At 42.1% G+C, this 22227-nt stretch overlaps 1 protein-coding gene across 1 annotated transcript in view; it reads right to left on the reverse strand.

Annotated features, from left to right (window-relative positions):
- The window catches only part of ecel1 (endothelin converting enzyme-like 1), a 50523-nt gene that overhangs the window by 23083 nt on the left and 5213 nt on the right, over positions 1 to 22227 (reverse strand). The window contains exons 2-7 of the mRNA XM_086216047.1: positions 18288 to 19481; positions 16548 to 16616; positions 16152 to 16262; positions 15957 to 16049; positions 12373 to 12497; positions 2442 to 2664 (exon numbers count right to left, since the gene is read on the reverse strand). Of these exons, the coding sequence (XP_086072173.1) occupies positions 2442 to 2664; positions 12373 to 12497; positions 15957 to 16049; positions 16152 to 16262; positions 16548 to 16616; positions 18288 to 19145 (1479 nt within the window). The 5' untranslated portion in view covers positions 19146 to 19481. The remainder of the gene's footprint in view (positions 1 to 2441; positions 2665 to 12372; positions 12498 to 15956; positions 16050 to 16151; positions 16263 to 16547; positions 16617 to 18287; positions 19482 to 22227) is intronic.

Below are 22227 nucleotides of genomic sequence, written 5' to 3' on the forward strand. Positions count from 1 at the left end.
CAGAGAATTCCTAAGACCTTTTTCCCCTTACATCAGTTTTTCAGTCAAGGTGTCAGCTCTGGCTTCAAGTGGCTCTGGCTTCAATCAGTGTTTCCACCTGTGTGGGCATGCCGTGTGTAATGATCAGTGTGCTTATGAACAAAATCAAACGTGCAATAACCCAGCCCAAACTCTCAATCCCCCACTTGAAAAGCTGTATATAGAGAACAAGTACCTGTTGACAGTTTGAATGAGTTTTAGATGCACACAAGATTAGGACTTCATCTCAAAAAAAAAAAAAACCCTGCCAGGCCTCATCTTAAAAGCCTTCTTGTCTATTCTTAATTAATCAGAAAGGCTCAGTTAGCTGGGAGCCTTATTGAAATTCACACTTTGTATCTTACTGGAATCTTAAATTGAACATTAGGAGATTGGGAACTTAAATTTCAATTAAAGTGCAGTGCATAGAAAGTGATTAGTGTCTAGAAGTTGCATGCTTTATAGTCCTGGGCTTTCACAGCAAGGGAGTTTTAGAAGTTTGCAAGAGAAGAAGAAAGGTGGCTCAAGGTAAGATGAAGTGTGTAGGTTTTCTCAGTGAGAGTGTGGGATGATGAAGAGCTTAGAGGAGGAGTATGGGGTTGCAGAGGTTAGAAATCCCATTGGAAACCATATCCCCATGTCCTAGAATGAACATGAATCCGAGATAAGGCTAGATATGGGGGAGGATTAAGGGGAAGGAGAGAGGGGCTGAAGGTACAGTATTGGAGGGTCAGAGGTGTGGGATTAGTAGTCACTGACCTAGGCAAAGAGCAAAAAAGAAACAAAGAGTAGAGTGGATAAGAGGAAGAGAGGCGGGGAGTTATCATTGGCATGGATAGAATTTCCTGATCCCAGCTCAGGAATCAATCTAAATCATCTGGCTGTGTCAAAAAGAAAAAAAAACAAAAACAAAAAAAACCACCTGGACCCCCTCCCTCGACTCCAAGGAATTGTTCTAAATGATGAAGAAGGAAGATAAGAGTGATATCAGTAAAGTTCCATTTAATGAAAATGGAAACATGTTCGTTACAAGAGTTAAACTAGTCGAAAAGGCCACCTTCAGTTTTGTGGATTTTCCTGTTGATGTCTTATAAGACACATCACGTGTGCTCAATGTTGCTTAAAAGTCAACTCAATAATTAACCCTCAGTATAAACTCAAGCTGCACGTGCAGTGTTCAGGTGAGTGGACGAGGGCGTCATTTACAGCTAAACCCACTCTGGGTCTTGAGGAGATTTCGTATTCACTCACCACCAAATGGCTTGGTGCTGGCTGGGAACTTGAACAAACAAACAAAGAGGTGACTCGAATCGGAAACATGTACATTAAGTGATGTATTTTTTTTTAAAAATAATTTAACCTGAAACTGTACTAGTTACTTCTGGAAACATAATGTTAACAACACGGAGATATTGTAACCTTTTATATTGGCATTGTAAACTTGTTAAACTTGTTGCTTATCTCTGTACAGCAGTAAGGCCCGGCATCTACACAGCACCACGCACAGATGTCAAGATTCTTCCCTCAGGTTTAAATGAGCTAGTTGTTCAATTTCTTTTATGCCATGAACGTGATTAGGAAATGCTTCATTCAGATTTTCAATGACTGAGCTTAAAATCGACAATGTCCCGCTGTCACTGCTCCGCATGTAGAGGGAGGAGGGTGTGTGTGTGTGTGTGTGTGTGTGTGCACGCGTGTGCGCGCGTGTGCATAGAGAGACAATATGGTGAGCTGATCCACAGAATTTACAGTTAAAGCCATTTTAATTGTGTTGGTTACCATGGTGATGTGTACCAACCCCAAAGTGATGACACTCGTGCCTCTCTTGAAAGTTCAAAGATTTTCAAACAGTAGAGCGCTCGGAGCAGCTGCACTAATGTTTCAGGACCAAACACCCCGTCTTTATCGGGAACAACCGAGAAAAGATGCTGGCACTTAAAAGAAGAAAAAAAAACCCGCCATGTGAACATGGGTCCTTGCGGAGCAGGATTAACATTCATTTGGAGTGGAGCGTCTGTGCATCTGCTGGATGTAAGTCCAATACTCACGTCTGTTTTTTCACTCTATCAACTCCTGAGGGAAATATCTTGTTCTTAAACTGATGAACGCTCTACCATGTTCACTGGCTATCTGTTCAGTCTGCTTGCAGCTGGCTGATGTGTACAAAAAAAAAACACTATGAAAATGGTGAGAGACAACTAAAACGAGGCTAGAGCAGCCTGACAGCTAAACAATGAGCTGCAACTCAATATGAAGCTCGGTAAGCTGAACAGAGCCTGAGAGCTGCTGATAATTCTGTCTGGATGAGTGATGCCTCTGACACTACACATCTGACACAGTTACACATTGTTATCATCATAATATTTATTAACAGTATCAACAGAGAGCATTCACACTGTCCCGTCAAGTATCCATGCTTTTACCTTGGCTTTGCTCTGTGAAGAGAAGTGCTGCTGGACAAACAACGCCCCCAGGGCCATACCGAAGTGTTTGTTGGCCTGGGTGAGGCAGAGTCGGCCCAGCTCCAGCTGCTGCTCGGTGCCATCGATCTCCCGGGAGAATTCGTGGATGGTACTGCGGAAGGCGGTGGACAGATGCTCACTTAGCGCTGCGACGATGCGCCACAGCATGTAGTTATGGAGAACCCTAGGATGGAGGAAACAAAAGGATTTTTTTTTTACACTAATTTAGACTGAACTCATTTGCACTTGCTGTCACTCATTCTTTCAACTGATTATAACACGAGTGCATCCTTAACATCTCTGCAGAGGCAACAGAATACATACAATTCTCCCCTTTTTCACTTTTTATTATCTGGTGTACTCAAAGGGGTCAATGGTGTCAATTCAAACCGCATGCGAACAGTGCTGCTGCATTACACATATAATACACAGATATTGTACTTTTCATCAAAACATATTCAAACTTATACAAATCCAGGTCAAGCCTTAACTGAGCTTGCCTTGTCTCACTCCCATCTGCCCTCTGAGCTCAGCTGAGAGACGTCAAAACAAGAGGGAGACAGTGACCCCAAGTCAAGAAGGCCCAAGATTTAAAAAAACAAAAACAAACAACAACCCTCCAATCCAGAGCGACTCAGGGTAGAGAGACACAGTTTAGGGTGAGGAAAATGTCAGGCGAGGAAAGAAAAAATGTATTGTTCATTTTGTATTCAAGTTGTGTCTTCTCCCTGATGGTTGCACACATTTAATGTGCCCTGGGGGGGACAAATGCCCTCCTCTCCCACTGTGAGGATCCATGCAAACCTCAAGGCATCTTGTTTTTATTTTCCTCTGTTTTTTTTTTTTTTTAAATTCCCTGTGTATGACATATTAAATCAGACACACCTTGGCAGCAGTACCCCGAAGGTACCACCAACAAAGCACTTGTGAAGGGAATTTAATTGATTGAAAAAGGGAGAGGAAGGCAGGGGGTGGAGGGAGGCATGTAGGGAGGGTAAATAAATGAGACACTCAAGTGGTGCCCTGGATCATCAGCAGCATCGACGAATCCCCATGTTTTACAGGTGTGAGTTATTCCAAGTTACTTCGTACATCTTCTTCTTCATACTTGACTGTAATCAAGGTATTCCTTTTACCCATGGTCAAGGTGAATAGTCAAATCTGACTCAGCTGCTGGGTGTCAGCGTGGGTGGAAGTCATTTCCTGACATCTACCAGAATCGTTCCGATAGAAATGCTCAACTTGAGAAATCCTCCTTTACTCACATTTGCGTCTCACTAATTTTGTTATTAGCTGTTTCTTGTCAAATTCAGCTGGCAGAGTGCGTGTCCACGTTCGTGGAATTTAAATTTAATCAGGTTGTACTTTTCTACTTTTTACACTTTAAAAAGGCGCTGCAGGGACTGCTTTCTTCCCTTGTCTTCTTCACACTGCGAGAAGCTCTCCTCACACCACCGATGTAACTGCTCGGTCTTTGCTTCAGAAAATGGGCTGACAAATAAAATACGTGCAGCTTTGGAGGGCATTTGTTGTTTGTTGGCACCTGTTCAGTTGAAGGACTTGTTGAATCATTATAAACTAAACATGGGTATGCAAGGGGCCATCAAATTATGAGCACTTTTCGCTCAGGCAGCTGATAAATAGACCTTTGTTGTGCTACTTCTATGAGGAAGTCAACCAGTTTAGATTATTTTCTGATATCTTTCAGGGCCCCTGTCAGTAATGGCTTGCATAACTGCACATGCTGATGTGTGTGTGTCAGCATGTGATATGTGCAGAAGTGGAGTCCCAGCTAAGCTAAATGAAAGCACAGCACCTGTCAGCGAGAGTTCTGCACGGATCAAGCAGTGGGCCTTAATCACTGCACAACTGAATGATGGCTCATTAGTTGAGTGAATTTTAATAGGGCTAGTTAGGGAGATAAAAAGACACAGTCCCCACATTACCACAGGTAATGACCCTGATGGGGAATGAGGAAGGGCCTCTACTCCAAACTTCACCAGAGGTACGCTGTATTCCTGTAGTCCCATATGAAAAGAGATGTATGAACAGAAAGACTCTGCTGTTTGGGTTTCAAACTCATGTGCAAAGTGACAGAAAATCATACACATGCTCGTTTTGAGCATGACTCATCGAAAATTTCATGTTTTATTCAAAGGCGCCTTATGTGATTGCCATACACAGTTGAAGCTTTGAAGTGGCTTTGAATCATCACAGGAATACAAGTCGTGCAGGTTAGTGGGATGGGCGTGGCTTGGGCACAAGTTACCTAAGCTGATAGCGGCTGAGTTGATTTTTGCTTGACTACAGAATATCACATTGACTGTGCTGTCACTTCTAGCCATTTTTAGTCTCCAAATGAATCAACTATAACATTTCTACCTTGTAAATTTAATGTGGCGCTGGTGTCAGGAGAAGAGTTTGGCAGACATGCAAAATGGGGCTAGCTTAGCTTTAGTCCTCAGGGATGGCATACTTGAGAATGGGGGAAGAGGAGGGAGGGAGATGGTGGATGCTGCAGTTTACCGCCAAAAATAATAAGGGGTTTTAATTTACAGCGTCAGAGACCTTGTGTTTCTAGCTATGTCTTCTCCTTTAGCCCACCTCACAATGAGAACCTCTTCATTTTTATTACTAAATCAGCATTCTATTCCTGTCTGCAATTCTTATGCAAATTTTTAGCTGGGAACATTCCCTTTTTTGGTTGAGTTTTTCATCCAAGGCAACTTACTATAGCATGACTGTATACATTTTCAAATCACATGGCCCTGCCGGGAATCGGGTGTTAATTTGCCGGGGGCTACAGTGCCATGACGTCCACTATTTGGTGAACTGCTTCATCTTAAATGGACTTTCTCTACAGCAGTTGCCTCATTTCCATGGATTACTCATGAACGCATATATATTGTACTCCAAATTACACACATATGAACACACATCAAATGAGCAAGCAAGGGAACATGCCTTCATATTACACTGACGTTTCAAAAATAACACACACAGACGCTTCTGATGCACACACACACACACACACACACACACACACACACACACACGCACACCCTTGAGAGTGATGAATGAATGTATGGAGCAGTCGGCGGAGAGGAGTGTGTATGAGCGGGACGCTGGTGTTGCCATTATGTTTTCCCCTTCATTGGAGGCTTGCTCATCTGGCTAATGGGATTGGCTGCAGTCACCGGTGTGTATGAGGGGCCGTGTGCACGCGTGCACACACATACACACCCACACACACTCTGATGTAGAGAGAGGATGAGAGGCCATGGCACTTGTCAGTAGACTTGTATGATGGGTAAGCCATCAATGTGATGTGAGGGATGGAGAAAGACAGCAGTGAAGAGAATGACTTGGTCAATAGATGCCTATAAAATGGGAGAGACTGCGATGTGGCCGATGCAGGCATTACACGATGGACAAAGACAAAATGGGATTTCAATGGATTAACTGAGTTGACAGTTGCAACCCGAAACCAACAAGACAATTATGGGTAGATTGTAAGATGCACGGATGTATGAAAAAGTGATCTGTTGGTTTAACCAAGTAAAAAAATTGGGGCAAGAGGAAGAGATGAAGCAATGATTCATTTATGTCATCCCTCCTGTTACCCTGAAACACACAGCTGTCTACAGATTTCAGATACCTGCAGGCCTCCCAGCCCTCAGCTGGCTCCAAGTGAACCCGCTGACTCATGTGAGTGACAGAATCCAGCAGAGAACCAAACAGTTCAACAGACTTTTTCTGCGGTCCATTAGAGGCCTTGTGAGGATGAAAATCTCTCCATCTGCCCTAATGGACAATGATAGAGGAGACCACAACCCCAGTCACCAACTGTACTAAGCCAAACAACAGGACTGAAAGTCTGTGTGCGTGCGCAGAGTGCAGCTCTTTTGTGTGCTATTTGTATGTCATGATGATTGCACACCTTCATCAGGTGGGTGAGGGGGGTGCTATCAAGAAGTCTTTTCATGTTTTCTGTTCCACTCTCCTGCACAGCTACTGGGTGAAATATCAACCCTCCACATCCCCACGCAGAATTTTTCTTTCAAGAAACTGGAAAAAGGTTGCATCTAATCCTTTCTGACCAAAGATATTTGTATGTAAAGAAATGCTGTAATCATTGCTGGCAAATGTTAACATGGGTAATACATTATCTTATTTTAGTTGCCATTATCTCATTCCACTTTAAATCTCATGAAGTTACACGACAAGGGCATAGGTACAGTGTAACTGTGCACCCTGGAGGCCAGTTCAGACCAAAGATTTGAAACGAGATGCAACATTCGGAATCCTGCCAATCTGCAAAACTGCAGCTTGACAGTATATTGTTTATCATTGGCTACTTGATAAAATGAGTTGCAGGTGGTTTGAGTGGAAGTTGAGTTGGGCTAGTTAGCAAACAACCCCTGCAAATGTTTTGTTGTTGAGAATCTTTTGTGTAAAGTGGCAGCAGCCGGATCACATGCACACCTTACCAAAGATGTAACCATATGAGGCCGTGATGGAGAGTGCCACATCTGTGACTGGTAATGTAGAATTTCCACACGGTTAACTAGTGAGTCTTCTGTGATTTCAGTGAAACAAACTGCTTTTCACCATTCATCAGCTCAAGTGATGTTACCAGCATGGGAGGCTAGGAAGCTAACTCCCATGGGCGCAAGCATCAAGTGCCAGCACATCTCTTATGGAGTCATGGAGTGTTTAAGAACAACACATCACAACCCACTGGGCCACAGTTATGCTTGCATAGCCTGTGATTAAGTAGTTGATATTATACAGTTGTAATTGCTATTGCCATTGTTATGCTCTCATTTATAGTGAAAATAGCCTCAGTGACAAGAAGTGCATGACATCCCTCTTTTGGTACATATTTGTGCATTACAAAATGTTGAATCACCAAGAGTAAAAAATAAAAAAGTTTGATAGATTGCACAAGCGTGTTTCTACTTAACTTGACGGGGAAAACTTGACGTACGGTAAAAGCAACATACAACAAGGTGCAATGGAAACAGGCTTTGCAAATGAATCACACAAGTGTCACGCAGGCTTTCGTTCCACTGAATAGATGAAAATAAGGGGAAATGATATGATTTAACTAAAGTCAGTGCTGTCATCAATTCTGCTAGCTAGTAGGCCTACACAGGTCCTCAACTTTATCTGTTACCTCTGAGTCTGAGCATGGTGTAGAACACAGCAGATTAAGAGTACGCATGTCAGTCTATAACATATGAACATCTTCAAATAAGTCACATTGCTACCTCATCTTTTCTTTAGACATATGACGTGATTGTCCTGCAAGGAGCAACTGTCGGAAATACATGCTGGTTTTCACGAAAGGAGTTGATAAGCTTGGGGCCATGTGACGTCATCTCTCAGCGTTAACATACTGATTCTCTAAGGAATCATTCTGACGATCTCAGGCCTCAGAATTCAAAGTAAGCACTACAATTTCTTGATGCACCAGCAATGTACACGTGAAGTTGATAAGATGAGTGATCGTTGAGTTAATCAGGTCAAAGACAGACAGAGATTTCCTGTGTTCACAGTTAGATAGAACCTTCTAATGTTGATACTGAAAGTGTGCTGTTTCATGGAACAGTAAACCTAACTCAGTAAAGTCAGCCTTGTACTGCTGCTGTTTTCTCAGTGTGAGTGCTAGCTTCTGTTTCCTGGGGTGCATGCATTTATATTTTATGTATAAAATGTATTTTTGTGTATATGTTTTTGCATGCAACAAACTGTACAACTGTCAGCACTGATGGCACAACTTGATGTGAGAAGCAGGGGAGATTTTTAATCGAGGTTTCATAAACCATGATAATGAGCCACAGCCCTCAGGAAATGTTTCCATTTGTATGTGGATGACTGTGTGCGTATATGAACTATGAGCAATGGCAACCCTGATAATGAACTCCCCAATACACAGATGCTGGATGGTCCGGAGGTGGGAGGAAGATGAAGAAAGAGAAAAAGACTTGGAGGTGGCAGAGAAAAGACGAGTATGGGGCTGAGTCAGAGATGGATAGAAGGTAGAGGAAGAGGTGCAGGTAGAGGAATGGAATAACTGACCAGAGGTGATGGAGTAAAGTAGAACTGGGCAAAAGTAAGGTTTGCCACACTTAGTTTTCCTTTGGCATTGAAAGACGACACAGCAGGCTGGCAATTACAATGTGGATGCTCAGGTCTATAGTGACTGCTTCTGTCACCCTGTGAGTGACGTTTTAAAATGTAACAAAACATCACATAAGTAACAAGGTAATTAATCTTGACAACAAGGATACATTAATGATGTTTAATAATATACAATCATTATTATTAAACCCTAACTCGAAAACTGAAGGGGTTCTTTTTGGCCCAGACTTACCCCCTTCACCAAGTGGGTGAAAATGTGCCTCATAGTTCTCTTCAATCCAGCTCACATATAGACACATCAATGCACCCCGCCCCCCCCCCAAAAAAAACAAAAAAAACAAGCATCTATTTTGTGGCAGAGGTAAAGTCAATAAAAATGGCAGGAAAAGAAGAAAGAGGATGAACCACAGCACACTGAAACACCTCACTGAGACTTCATTATACGCAGTGAGTGTGGCTTCCTCAGGTTCACTTGCTCATTGCCTGTCATTTAAAGGTTCCTGCCAACTACCATGCTGGTAACACTGGTTTTGCACAGGTAGTTATGTATATTTTGATTCATGAAAAAAATATTTTTTAAAAAAAACAAAACATTTTTAAACAAGGGTCAGCTCTGTCGCCTCACAGCAAGAAGGTTCAGGGTTCGAGTCCCGGCTCGGGCACGGGATCTTTCTGTGTGGAGTCTCCATGTTCTCCCTGTTCCTGTGTGGGTTCTCTCTGGTACTCCAGCTTCCTCCCACAGTCCAAAGACATCAAGAGGGGACGAGGCTGATTGATACTCTAAATTGACTGTAGGTGTGACTGTGAGTGTGAATGGTTGTCTGTCTCTATGTGTTGGTCCTGTGATGGACTGGTGACCCCTCCAGGGTGAACCCCGCCTTTCGCCGGAAAGCCACTGGGATAGGCTCCAGCCCCCCCTGTGACCCTTAACAGGATAAGCGGAAGAAAATGGATGGATGGAAAATTTTTAAACAATTATGCTCATTCACACAAATGGGGAAACATTCGGGGGCGGTTGAAGTTTTAGCTTGTTTTTTGGAAACGACAAACTTGTGGTTGCAAAATCCGGCATCAAAAGCAGACTGTAGATGGTTTGACATTGGAGTTCTTGGAAAGTCGTTTGTATGTCGTACACATGCCACAGGATGCCTTGTATACAACGCACTGGGAATGAGAAAGTGTTTGACGAGCTGGGAGTGTTGTTATTTGTCGTTGTGGGATGAGAACACATTGGGATTATCATTTGAAGGTGAGAGGAAGATAAAGGGAGGGAGAAAAGAAGAGGAAGACAAATGGAGAGAACTGGGGTGAAGGGGAGAGAGGCGTTTGGTGAAAGGGTGGATGAAAAAGAAAGAAGGAAATTGAGTCAGAAAGTTAAAGAGTCATGAAGAGGGGAACTCTTCTGAGTGCCAACTGTTATCACCCATGGTCATAGAGCCCCATTAAGGCCAGGAAACCAAATATGTACATATAATTAATTTATACTTATAATAATTTGATAATAAGGCAATTGTACAAATAATCAGAAACATTTTTCATAAAAAATATTTGTGGATATGTTTAACTTACTGAATTCTTAAGCAAATATTTGTCAAAATTATAATGTTTTGTCATCTAAATTTGACAAACAAAGCTAACGCAATATATTATATTATGTATTTGGTGTGTGTGTGTGTGTGTGTGTGTGTGTGTGTGTGTGTCATCTCATCTTTTCATATGATGATTTCAACAGATTTCTTTTCTCTTTCTCATTCCTGAACAGTAAACAGTTTCCTTTCTGACAGATTTTGGTGTCCATACATTGGAGGTCAAAACTGGTAAAAGTAAGTCAGTGACATTTATAACACCCTAAGTTCAAAGCTCCAAATACAAGTCAGACAGTAGCTCCACACTGAGGCCCAAATCAGCCAGGCTTTAGAGCCGACTAAGAAAATAGTGATAAAAGGGAGAGAGGAGAGACGGTCAGATAGACACAGATGGAAGAGGAGGAGAAGGACAGAGAGGGAGCGAGAGGATGATTGAATCATAGTCATAGAATCTATTACCAAAACCATTGAAGGGGATGGATCGACAGACAGGAGATCAGTAAACAACAACATCAAACCTGGCATCTGCAAACTGAGGAGAGGGGAACGTCACTGCATTAATGGATTTCACGATGATGTAACCATTACTGAGGGGATTATAGATCCCTTAATAAAAAGACTAGAACTCAAGTATACATGCTGCAGTGCTGTGATTATTAAAAACTACATTTGATAAAGAGGTGGCCGGATAAAAGAGGTCAGGTACATGGTTGAAGACGTGTTACACTGATCATCGAATCTGAGTTAAATTGCTGCCAAAAATTAAAAGATGCATAACTTTCATATATATTTTTTAGCTATACCGATAGCGGGAGTGAATGGAAGAAAGAACAAGAATGACTTCAGGTCACTTTTACACCTGGTGGACTAGAGGGAGAAGTTGTGACAAATTTGCCAATGAAAAAATTTGGCCCCATTTGCTTTCACACTGCTACTTTGTCAGTTGCGCCAAACAGTGTAAACAAATGTGGACAGAATAGAAGGGTCAACGGCAAGTCTTTGATAATGCTGCAAGGTGGTTTTGTTTTGTCCTCCACATGGCAAACAAGGGGAGAGCATTTCAGTTGGAGCATTTTAACTTTTTTGCTTCATTTGTATGCAAGTTATGTTATTCAGCCACTGACCATCCACTCCAAAAACTCCTGTGTAAATATGCTAGCTTAATACTACCATATAGACTGCTTACAAAAGATTTCACTCGTCTTCATCTCGCTGAAATACATGCAAAGTCTTAATGAAATGAAAGTAACACTTAACACGGGCATATTAATAAACATCATTGCCTTCTTAGCCGAAAACGTGTTGTGTTGACGTTTGTGACTTGAAATAAAAATGGCTAAGCAAGTAAGCAGAGGTTGAGGAACGGCTCTAGGATAATACAGAGAAATTCGAAGAAGAAAAAGATCAAATTAATCCAGTAAACCATTACAGTTCAGCAGCATATGTATATGACTATGTGCATGTATGCTGAAGTGCTTAGCAGTATTCAATTATAGCCTGGACAGCTTCTCCTATAATGCTATAACATCCAGTCTCTGACATAATGACAAGCGGGTAATACAGCCGCCAGTCATCCAGCCACTCAGCCATGCATGGTGTCTGAGTGCTGTTGTGTATTTGTGTAGAGCACGGTGACTATTGGCGAGCTGTCAGTGACTCTAACACACATCCTGATGTGTAGCAGCCCTTAAAGGCCTCCCTTGGAGTCTGTCAAAAGGCAGAAGGGCAAAGAATGTGTGTGTGAGTGCATGTGTCCGTCCATGTGTGTCTGTCTGAGTCTGCAGGTGGTAGAACAGTGTGGGTGGATCAATAATAATCAGCCGCTGTAGAACTGGAAGTTCACCCAACAGTGACTCACCTCCAACTAACACACAAATACATGCACAGGAGCACTCACAAACCCATCAGTACACCTTGTGACACCCGCAGCCCTAAACCACACACACTTTTTCAGTACACACACCGAACAAGCTCAAACTAAAGTGCTTACTCACACTCAAAAAGTACGGACTTAAAAAAGCATGCGTCAAATTTCATTGATTTTCAATGCACCTCATCTTTCTCTCCCCTCTCTGCACACCAATTCCCTCAGCCGGCCCCCCACCTCCCCCACCCCCACACTCACCCCCATCCCCTCTGCCCACTCTCATATTCTTTACCTCTTCGAAGTGGTCTTGATAATGTCAGAGACTTTCTGTATGTAATCGGTGGCAAGAACTACAATCTCCTCATCTTCAGAAAAGTTGTCGTGAAAGATTCTGTCCAGCAAACGTTTCCAGTGAAGCTGTGAACAGACACGACAAACGACCAACAAATTAGTTCAATTAAACACAATGAGTTGTTTTTTTTCCTATATATTGTTCTGCCTGTTCTGGTTTATAAATGTAGTTAAGTTGAACTGACAGCAACTGGCATGTCCAGGTCTTTCTGTATTTACTTTCTGTGTTTGGCTCTTAGCTTCAAAGTTAATGTTACCTTGAGTAAATAATTTGTTTGTTGTGGTGGCTTTTTTGTAGTGAATAGGAACGCATTTGGTGCATTTATCCATATTTACATCTACTTGTTTTGTATTGATGCAGTTATTTGTATGGACCTCAGGAAGAGCAGCATCTACCTCTAGAGTAGCTAAGAGGGACCCAAATAATCAAACAGCAGGAAAGTGTGTTTGGGACCGAGTTCAACACAAAGAAAGAGGGAGAGGAGAGGAGAGGAAATTCAAATATAGTTAAGATTGGAGAGCTTCATGGCCTTGGGTAAGTTTGAGGTGCTCCTTGGATGAACTGTGTGTAACCATGAAACAAAATAGAAAACCCAGAGGTATTTTCTTTTAACAAATTAGTCAGTCTTGCACTAAAAACCACTGAGAGAGAGAGAGAGAGAGAGAGAGACACACAACTAAAAGAGACTGAGATTGAAACAATCTTGAACACCATCAACGATAGTCAAAAGGCTGTAACGAAATGATAAGTTTTCCAAATAAATGTTTGTGTAAGAAGTGTGAAAGAAGCAGGAATCCATTGACCATCAAGCGAATAGACAGGAGTTATTGAATTACTGCTGCCTTAAAGCAGTACATCAATGATGGCGTATTTTGCCTTGTAAGTACTCACAAATATGTGCTTCAAACAACAGCAAAAAATGTCCAATTACAAATTCTCAAGGGAATTGTCTGGAATCACACACAATTTGACTTGAACTAAGAGCAAAAATATGATGTCCACTCTGGTTCAGTGCTATTGGGAACCAGTGTGGACGAGGGTGGATTATTCTGGATGATGGGCTTGAGAGTTTGTTCATAGAAATTTTGTTTTGTTGATAAATGGGCTTCCTGAGTGGTTGTTAATTAAACTATTTACATGTGCGAAAGCATACATGGATATGCACTGATTTTTTTGCATGAATAGCAACGGTATAGGAGTTGGTTGAGTACTTGAAAGGAAAATTAAACTTGTTTGGTGAATTAGGACTCAGTGATTTTTTTTTCTTGGATAATTTTGCACAATATCGGTTGTTTGCAAATGAAAACTTCTGTGAAAGATTCACGCAGGTGTTGCCCTATTAGCCCTCAAGACTCTGTAAGTGTGAACACACGCTGCACTTAATTAACTTTTTCTTCTTTATCTTCCCTCCTGCAGGCGCCTTCGCCATTCTGGTTAGTTCATGCAGGTCAGTGACCTTGTGTAATTCCAGTTTAAAGTTGCTCCAACCAGACATCTAATTAACCAGAATACAAGGCACACATGTAGGTGTATAATTGATTATTCCTGATCCAGAAATAAGCTACATGACATAGTGTACTGACGTATCGTGTGCGCTCTGTATATGTACAGTCCCACAGTAGAATATCACCGGCTTGGTTCATTTTACGTTCTTCATTTTAAGCGTTATGAAATGTTCTCTACCTAGATGTCCAGTTTGTTTAGTACAGTTTGAACTACTCAGATCAATACCGCCATCTAATTTTGCATTTGAGGAGTACAGTAAATGCCTTGGGGGGGCATTTTATGGAGAGATGTCATTTAAAGTAGAACATTTTTTGACAGTTTTACACAGGACAAATATATGCACCTTATGGGGGTTGGAACAATCCTATCAGCAGTCTGAGAAATGTATCAATATTGCAGTCTGAAGCATATACAGAAACCCCATTATTTATTCCCCTACTCTGAATTTTTACTAATTGTCTTCGCTCTTTATATGCATAACATACGACTACAATGTAAAAATGATTTTAAAAAAATGTATTTAATGCAAAATAGCATTTTTTCCTCCACTGCATCAAATGCTGTTTTTGCCTCTCATCATTTATAGTTACTTTTTAAGTAACTGTTATTTAGTAATCTACACATGTGACTTTATGGATCTATGGTAGAGCTTTCCCACTGACAGGGAATGGGTTCAGTGCCTGTTCATGAACCTTATATTGAGCTTTTGCTGGAGTCCTCATCAGTCCTCAGTGTTTCTTGAGCCATGATGAGATTTCCACCGTCCCCCCTCCCTTTTCTAATGTCTTGCCCTCATACAGATTGGTGATTCAATAAGGGTGGAGTGATAAACGTGACCACGTTTAGTTGCACTGCATTGTTTTTGACTGGGTTTCAGTTGCTCCTAAGTCATATATCTACTCTGTTGGGCAACTGAATATTATCGTTTCCTCACTTCGATTGACCAGTAAAGCCCTAATTGGATCACACACAGCGTGGCTAGGCACACTGGTGCCACATGGTCCATTCACAACACAGCGGCTCACCTCAAATCTGGTGGGATTGTGGGCCAGTTCAGTAGGGTTGAGAAGAGCTTGAACTGGTTCAAGAACCATACCAATAAGGTAAGTAAGAGCAAAAGTTGTTAAAATTTGTCGTACTGGATTTTGTTTTGCCAAGGTTTCACTGATTTATCTGTGTGAAAGAGGTCTGTTTGCTCCTCTCCAGTGGAGTTAAAATCTTGAGATTCCAATTTTCATGCCAAATATGTCCCTTCAGCACAGAAGACTATATGTTTAGGAAACCAAAGGTTTGGAGCAGTTGCCTTAGATCACTTCGATCTTTCCTGTCCAACTACATCGCTTTATATTTTTGTGTTTTCTTTGATTCATGGAGACAGTAGGTAAAGGTTATTAAATTGCACACTTGTGAGCATGTAACTTAAAATTTAACAGTGAATTCAAACTTTCAGCGCAGAGCACCACAGTCTTACATTGGTTGCATTTCAACTCCAGGTCCAATTTAAAGTAAATCGATAGCAGCAGCACAGCCAGGCTGTTTCGCAGTCATCCTCCGGTTGAATCTCTAATCAGCTCCTTTCTATGCTTCTCCTTTTTATGGTCCTGTTCATTCACATTCAAGCAGTCTCTTCTTCCTCTATTTGGTTTTCTTTTTTGACTTGGCTAACCTAAATTCAGACTTTCCTTTCCATCCCTCCTCCTCCCCTTCATTCCGCATCCATCCCTCTCTCAACCATGAAACATGAGGATTGTCTATCACCATTCTCGCTGCTTCAGGGGAGCGCCTTCTCCTCCTTCTTCTCTCTCTGCTTCCCATTTATACTCGACGTCTTCTCCTCCTCTTCCTGCCATCACTTCCAACATCGTCCAATGTCTCCTTATTTTCTTACCTACTTCTTTCATTCCATCCCTCAATCTATCGCTGAAGGGCGGACAGCTTTTGTGAGTTGCTTAGGCCTTTGTGTGTGTGTGTGTGTGTGTGTGTGTGTGTTTGGTGTGTGTGTGTTGTGCAGTACTCACACTGGGAGCGATGCGCTGCAGTTGCCTGAGGGTGATGCGGTTATACATGGTGCTGATGTCTTTTCTTTGGTCATCATATTCTGAGACAGTGATCTGGAAAGAGAAGATTTTACTCAACAATGCACACACAAAAGTTCACATTGAACACATGAACACACACATGCACACACACACAAACATACACAAACACCTCACATTGGCCAGACGGGTCTCCAGTTGTATAATCTCCTTGGACTTCTGCGTGCCGTTGTGAGCTCCCAGCATGCTCAGCAAGCGCGCCATCAAGGCCTTATACGCCGCCAAGATCTGAGAGGGACAATGACATCAGCACAGACAGACAGCCGGGGCCCCGACATCATTAGTAACACCGGGTGACGGGGTGACATGTGGCGAAGTGGACAGGAAAACAAATGCACAGCAGGTGATGGAAGAAAACAGGTGGATTAATGAAGAAATAAGAGATGATTCAGCAGGACAGATGGCGAGCGAGAGAGGGAGCGAAGGAAGGAAGGAGCAGTGATGGAAGGGGAAAGACACAAACAGGAAGTAAGACAAGTGAAAAAAGATGAAAGGAGAGGGAGGGATGTTTACCTTCACACTGTCCTCGTCTTGACCCAGGTAGAGGCTTCTTTCAGGCAGTGTGAGTCCTTCCTGATCAATCTACACATGAGCACACACACCCACACACACCCACACAAACACACACAGGTCAAAGCACACAATTAATCATCTTCTGGTAATGATCTGAATAAAACAACACTTACAAGTCACTGATGTGCTAAATTTACAATTATCATTATGTAAATAATTTAGATTAAAATATAAATATATATGAATAATTTATATTTCAATGAATAAAAAATGCTCCAATCTGACATTCATCTTTTATTAATCTTCTATTACTCGAACTTTAGTTCCAATGAGTTAGTTCAAATAATCTACATGATTATTTGGTCTTTTATAAGATTGAAAATATTCTCATAATTTATAATATAAAAGAGCCTTAGTGCCTTTGATAATCTCTCAGCTCATTAAATTTTAAAACAAGATATTCACAGGTCCGTGGTGATATTTTCCTGATAACTATTAGTGAACGGTCGTAAATTGATCTTCATGTTCAAACTGACAAATTGTTAGGATCATTTTACAAAGTTTCTTGGATTTGCCAAACATGTCTCACTGTGTCTTCGGTAAATGAGCTCACTCAGGTGGAATCATATCCAAATTGCCCATGTGAGCTCAAATGACTTCAATTTCAAAATCTTTTTACTGGTTACCTGTTTGTTTTCATAGTGGTTTTGAAAAACTAGGATCTGATGAGTTTTTCTTTTGGTTCTTTCAGTTTCATAAAGCAGAAAACCACAGAACTTGGTGAAGTTGCTTTTAAGAATTTTGAACCAGGAAATGTTTAAATTAAAAAAGTTATTAAAAACCCCTGCAATCAGTCTGGCTTTTATGTAGCGCTTTCCAATTTTATGAATTTATCATCAAAAAATTTGATTCTATGGGGTTTTTGGTATTCTGGTTTGTTTCATTATATTATTATTTTATTATATTCTGATGATTTTTTTTTAACAGGTTAACAATAGATAATTCATTTACACAAAATTTATAAATTTTAAACGTGTTTTTTCCATCTTTTTTTGGATTTATACTTTAGCCACTGGGTGAGAGGTGGAGTTCACCTTGAACAGGTTGCCAGTCAGTTGCACGCCATCAGGAGCAATTAAGGGTTTAGTATCTTGCTCAAGGATACTTCGATATGTCACCGGGGGAAGTGAGGCAAGAACCAGCGACCCTTCAGTTGCTAGATGGCCCTTCTACCTCCAAATCATGCCGCCCACTGTGTTGCTAGTTTTCATAGCTAATATGATTTTAGCCTAAAAAACTGACAGTGACAAACAAAGCTGACGGATATCAGTTGAAATATTGACATCCTGAGCTTCATTTTGTAGGATTGATATGGTGGATGAGGTTGTTTTTACTTTACTGTATTTTGACAGCAGAAATAGAGCAGCTTTCCTGGGAGTGACCATGTTGCCGGTTTGTTGTCGTTATGTGAACGCTTGTAACTTTGTAGAATGTTCCCAAATGGGAACTTTCAGAATTTCCTGCTGCCTGAATGCACTATTATTCTGTCCCAATTGAGCTGAGAATGTACCACCAAGAAGATGCACACGCACGCACGCACGCGCATGCGCACGCACACACACACACACACACACACACACACACACACACACACACACACACACACACACACACACACACACACACATCCCCTCATCTCTCTCAAATGTCTGCTTGGTCCCCAAACCTTGTTTTTCTCACCCTGATGGCATTCCTGGAGGAGTTTTTGTCATCCACATTGACAGTGAGAGAGAAGAACACTGCAGTACTGTACATTCCCTGTGTCCTGTACAGCAGCTCATTGAAATCCGGCCGCTGTGGGGCACCCTCCTTCTCCCATCCAGCAGCTCCAGGAGGAGCCCCCACCAGGTCCCACCCTCCACAGCTGTCTAACACCTCCGTCATGGGGTCAGAGCCAAGCTTGTCGATCTCCTGGATGTTGACACATGATCGATAGAACTCCTTGACCTTGCGTTCTGCTGAGTTGGGCCCACGGCGCTGAATTGGCTCCAGCAGGAGGCGCTGTAGTTTCTCCTCATTGTGCTCTCCTATGGCTGTGATGATGCCATAGCTAAGCTTATCCTCAGGGATGCCATGGCGTCTCAACCAGCCGCCACAGGCGAAGGAGTAAAAGTCCTGGCAGGGCTGGATCGTTGGATCAATATTTGCCTGGACAAAGCGTGCAGCCCGCAAGAGCGAGCGTTTTCGTTGGCAGTCCTGTCTACACTGCGGGTCCAGCTGGGCATCCAAGGAAATGTATTTGAGGGCCAGCATGCTGCCCAAGATGACACACATACCTGCAGCAAAGACCAGTGCTGAGAGGAGACAAATCTCCCTGCGGCTCCATCTAGGAATTCCACCACTGCTGCTAGTGCTACTGAGATCTTTATTTTTACCATTTGACCAGGTTCCTCCCCGGCTCCGCCCCACATGGCGGTCCAGGCTGCCTCCCAAGTGGAGTGTCATACCATTACTAAGGATGTCACTGCTGTAGCGGCCACCGTACTTCACTTCCTGGAACTCGTCGTAGTGCGCTGTTAGAGAGTACGTTTTCTCCATGACAACACGCTGTTAGGAATGAGACGGCTGCAGGGAGAGAGGGATTAGAAAGGACTTATTTCTATGTTCACAGTACAAGCATGACTTCTCCTACAGAGATAAAGGGAGGGCGACCACTGCAGGGCAAAGCAATGATGTGATGTCAGACTCCCGTCAGCCTTCTTTAGGCAAAGTCCCCTTTTTTCTTTTTAAATCACAAAGCCAGCAGAGTGAGGGGCTCCCATTCTTCATGAGGAATCTCCTGGGTCCTGCTCTCTATCTCTCTCATCCTCTGTCTCTCGGCTCACTCTCCATTTGTTCTCATCAACTCCCTTTCTACAACCAGTTCCAGGTCACCTGTCGATAAAAATAGAAAAAGAGATAGGAGAGGGCTGTAAGACACCAGAGAGAGATAGGAAATTGAATCTGTGGTTGCAACAGCCGAGAATGACAAAATAGTGCACAATGTTTTGCCACATTTCACCCATTTTATTTTGTTCTGTTGTTTGTTGGCTCAGAGTGTTGGATTGAAGGGTGGCAGACAAGGTCCTTGAGTGACTCACGAAGAGGAGTCGAAACTCAGCTGGCAATGGAAGCGTCGTGAGCAACCACAATTTAGTGTGAGTCAATCAAAAGTTTATATTTAATACAGAAAGACATTTGATGTGTTCCGTCTCATCACACAACACACACTTTCGCAGCAGGCATCAATTCATTCTTTGTAGAGATTTCAGAGGAATACACACAACGCAAGCTGTGACCAAGATTTAAATGTAGACCAGGAGGTCTCAACCTTTTATCTTCTGGACCCCCAAATGGACGCTCAAAACCCAGAGACAACGATTTGAAGTTACTTTTACTGCAGAGGGACGTCTAGGGATGTTTGATTGACATTCACATGACTTTACCCACTTAAAAGGAAGAAATCTGAAATAAAATAGTTTTATTGTAAACTGTAAAAATGTTTTTGTCATTGGGATGTATTAACAAAAAAATCAATTAACAGATCAGTCATGTTTTGTTGTATTTTTTTGCAACTTCCAATGCGGTTAGGAATCAATTTTATTGTAGAATGTGGGTGCCAAATTTCTAAGCTATATTGATAATTATAGTCAAGATAACTATATTTCTAATCATCAAAGTTATATGTTGAAAGGTCAAATCAGTCATGCTGTCAGATTTAACATGTTTAAATGCTTGTGAAAGTCTCATAGATGGAAAGCTGCAGCCTTTCACAAGCATTTACTCTCATCGTTTTAACAAAAGGGAAATTAAAATAGCCCTTATTTGGCCCCCGATGACTCATGGGGAACCTTGAAACCCCACTTTGAGAAACCCTTTATTTACAATGAGATGAAATACTTTTTTAACACAAAGGCCTACAAGTCAATTCACATCCTGCTCATATATATGTATGTATATAACGCGGCAGCTGCTAACACACACAGGGCTCCTTGCTGATCCAGTGTACATCTTGCCTGTAGGCAAGACCACTGGCCTTTAGACAGAGACACTGACAGATAAATAGGTTTTTGGATGCAGTCCCAGTGTGTTTACAAGGCTGTGTGTATGTGTGTGTGTGTGTGTGTGTGTGTGTGTGTGTGCATGCTGTCAGTGTCTAGAAGCAGTGAACTTGCAGAGAGCTGTGAAGACGATCAGCAAAAATTGATTCCTGTTATCTCCTGTGAGAATAGCAAACTTCAGCGCTGATGTCTTTAACAAGCCTTCCTCCACTCTATGGGATCTCTCATGTAGATAAGAGGGGAGGAGAAAGAAGAGAGGAGCTTAATGTTTTACAGGTAAACTGAGGGATAAGAGATGCGTGGGGAGTCTCATCTTGAGAGTGGATTGATGGATGGTGAGTGGGTTGTAGTATTATGTGGCAAGTGGAAGAATTGCCAGAAAGAATATAAAAAGCACGAGTTTAGATCCTGATCAGAAGCTCTGTTGTTAAAGCCTCACTGCAGCAGAGCCTCTGGAATGTTCAGCCGGTGATTCACGTTCAGTGTACTATACATTTATGGAGCAAGTTGGAAAGTGAAGTTCAAAAGTCTCCCTGGAGCCACAAGGGTCAGAGTTACTCAGATTATGACCGTGACAAATATACTTCCAAGAGCTTCATCTGTGCAAACTAGGGATGTCACACTAAACTGTTAAAAAAAAGAACCGTTTTCAATATTTTGGCTTCATGGTGAAAACGTTCTTTTTTTCTTTTAACTGTATGCTGAGTGCAGCATACACACACATGGGTGGCTCATTAGCTCCACTATAGAAAGAACAGAAGTATTTGCATAATAATGCAATGTATTTCCTCTATGAAATGAAAATATAAAAAACAGCCGAACTGAACCCAGAGTGGCTGCACTGTTCTACCCCTTGGAGAAACACATACATGTGTATTTGCTACGTATCAAACTGTGAGACGAATAGGCCTGAATGGGTCTTCTTGTGTGTGTGTGTGTGTGTGTGTGTGTGTGTGTGTGTGTGTGTGTGTGTGTGTGTGTGACATCCAACTTACGTGATGTGCTTTTATTCCCTCAGGCCAGAAACACACCGGGTCTGGCCATTACCATACAGCAATTGCCAAAAGGGAATACTCTTTTACTGTCAATGTTAAATCAGTTATTTTTATTCAGTGTTAGCTGGCTGCCAAAGCTGTTTTGGCAAACCCCTGTAACAGAGGTGGAGCCGGGGGTGTCTGGGGCTCAAGCACCGAATGCTCTTTCAAAAGCCCCAAAAAAGAAATTTAACTTTGTGTCAATCCCCCTCCGTGTCACCTAAGATCTTCAAAAGAATGACAGGTATTGAACCCAGCACACCACGACGGACGATTCTGTTAGTAAGCTGAACTTCAGCCGCTGCACTTCTTCTGAACAGTGCTCTAACCGCTGTAACACATAACCCATCGAGACGCACAGGCAAAGGGACGTGAAGAATGAGGTTCGGTGTAAGAAGGAACAGAAGGCAGAGGTAACAGAAGTATTCATTACTGATGTGGAAGAACAGATACCCGTGTTAAAAAAAAAAACAGAGGTAAACTGGCGAAGCTAATTGGATAAAAAACACAAGGAACGAAGCTGTGGTTGACATGGACTGATGAACA

This window comes from Aulostomus chinensis, chromosome 10, assembly GCF_037954235.1.
Source record: "Aulostomus chinensis isolate RoL2024-O1b breed Wild chromosome 10, RoL_Achi_v1.0, whole genome shotgun sequence".
NCBI classification, from domain to species: domain Eukaryota; kingdom Metazoa; phylum Chordata; class Actinopteri; order Syngnathiformes; family Aulostomidae; genus Aulostomus; species Aulostomus chinensis.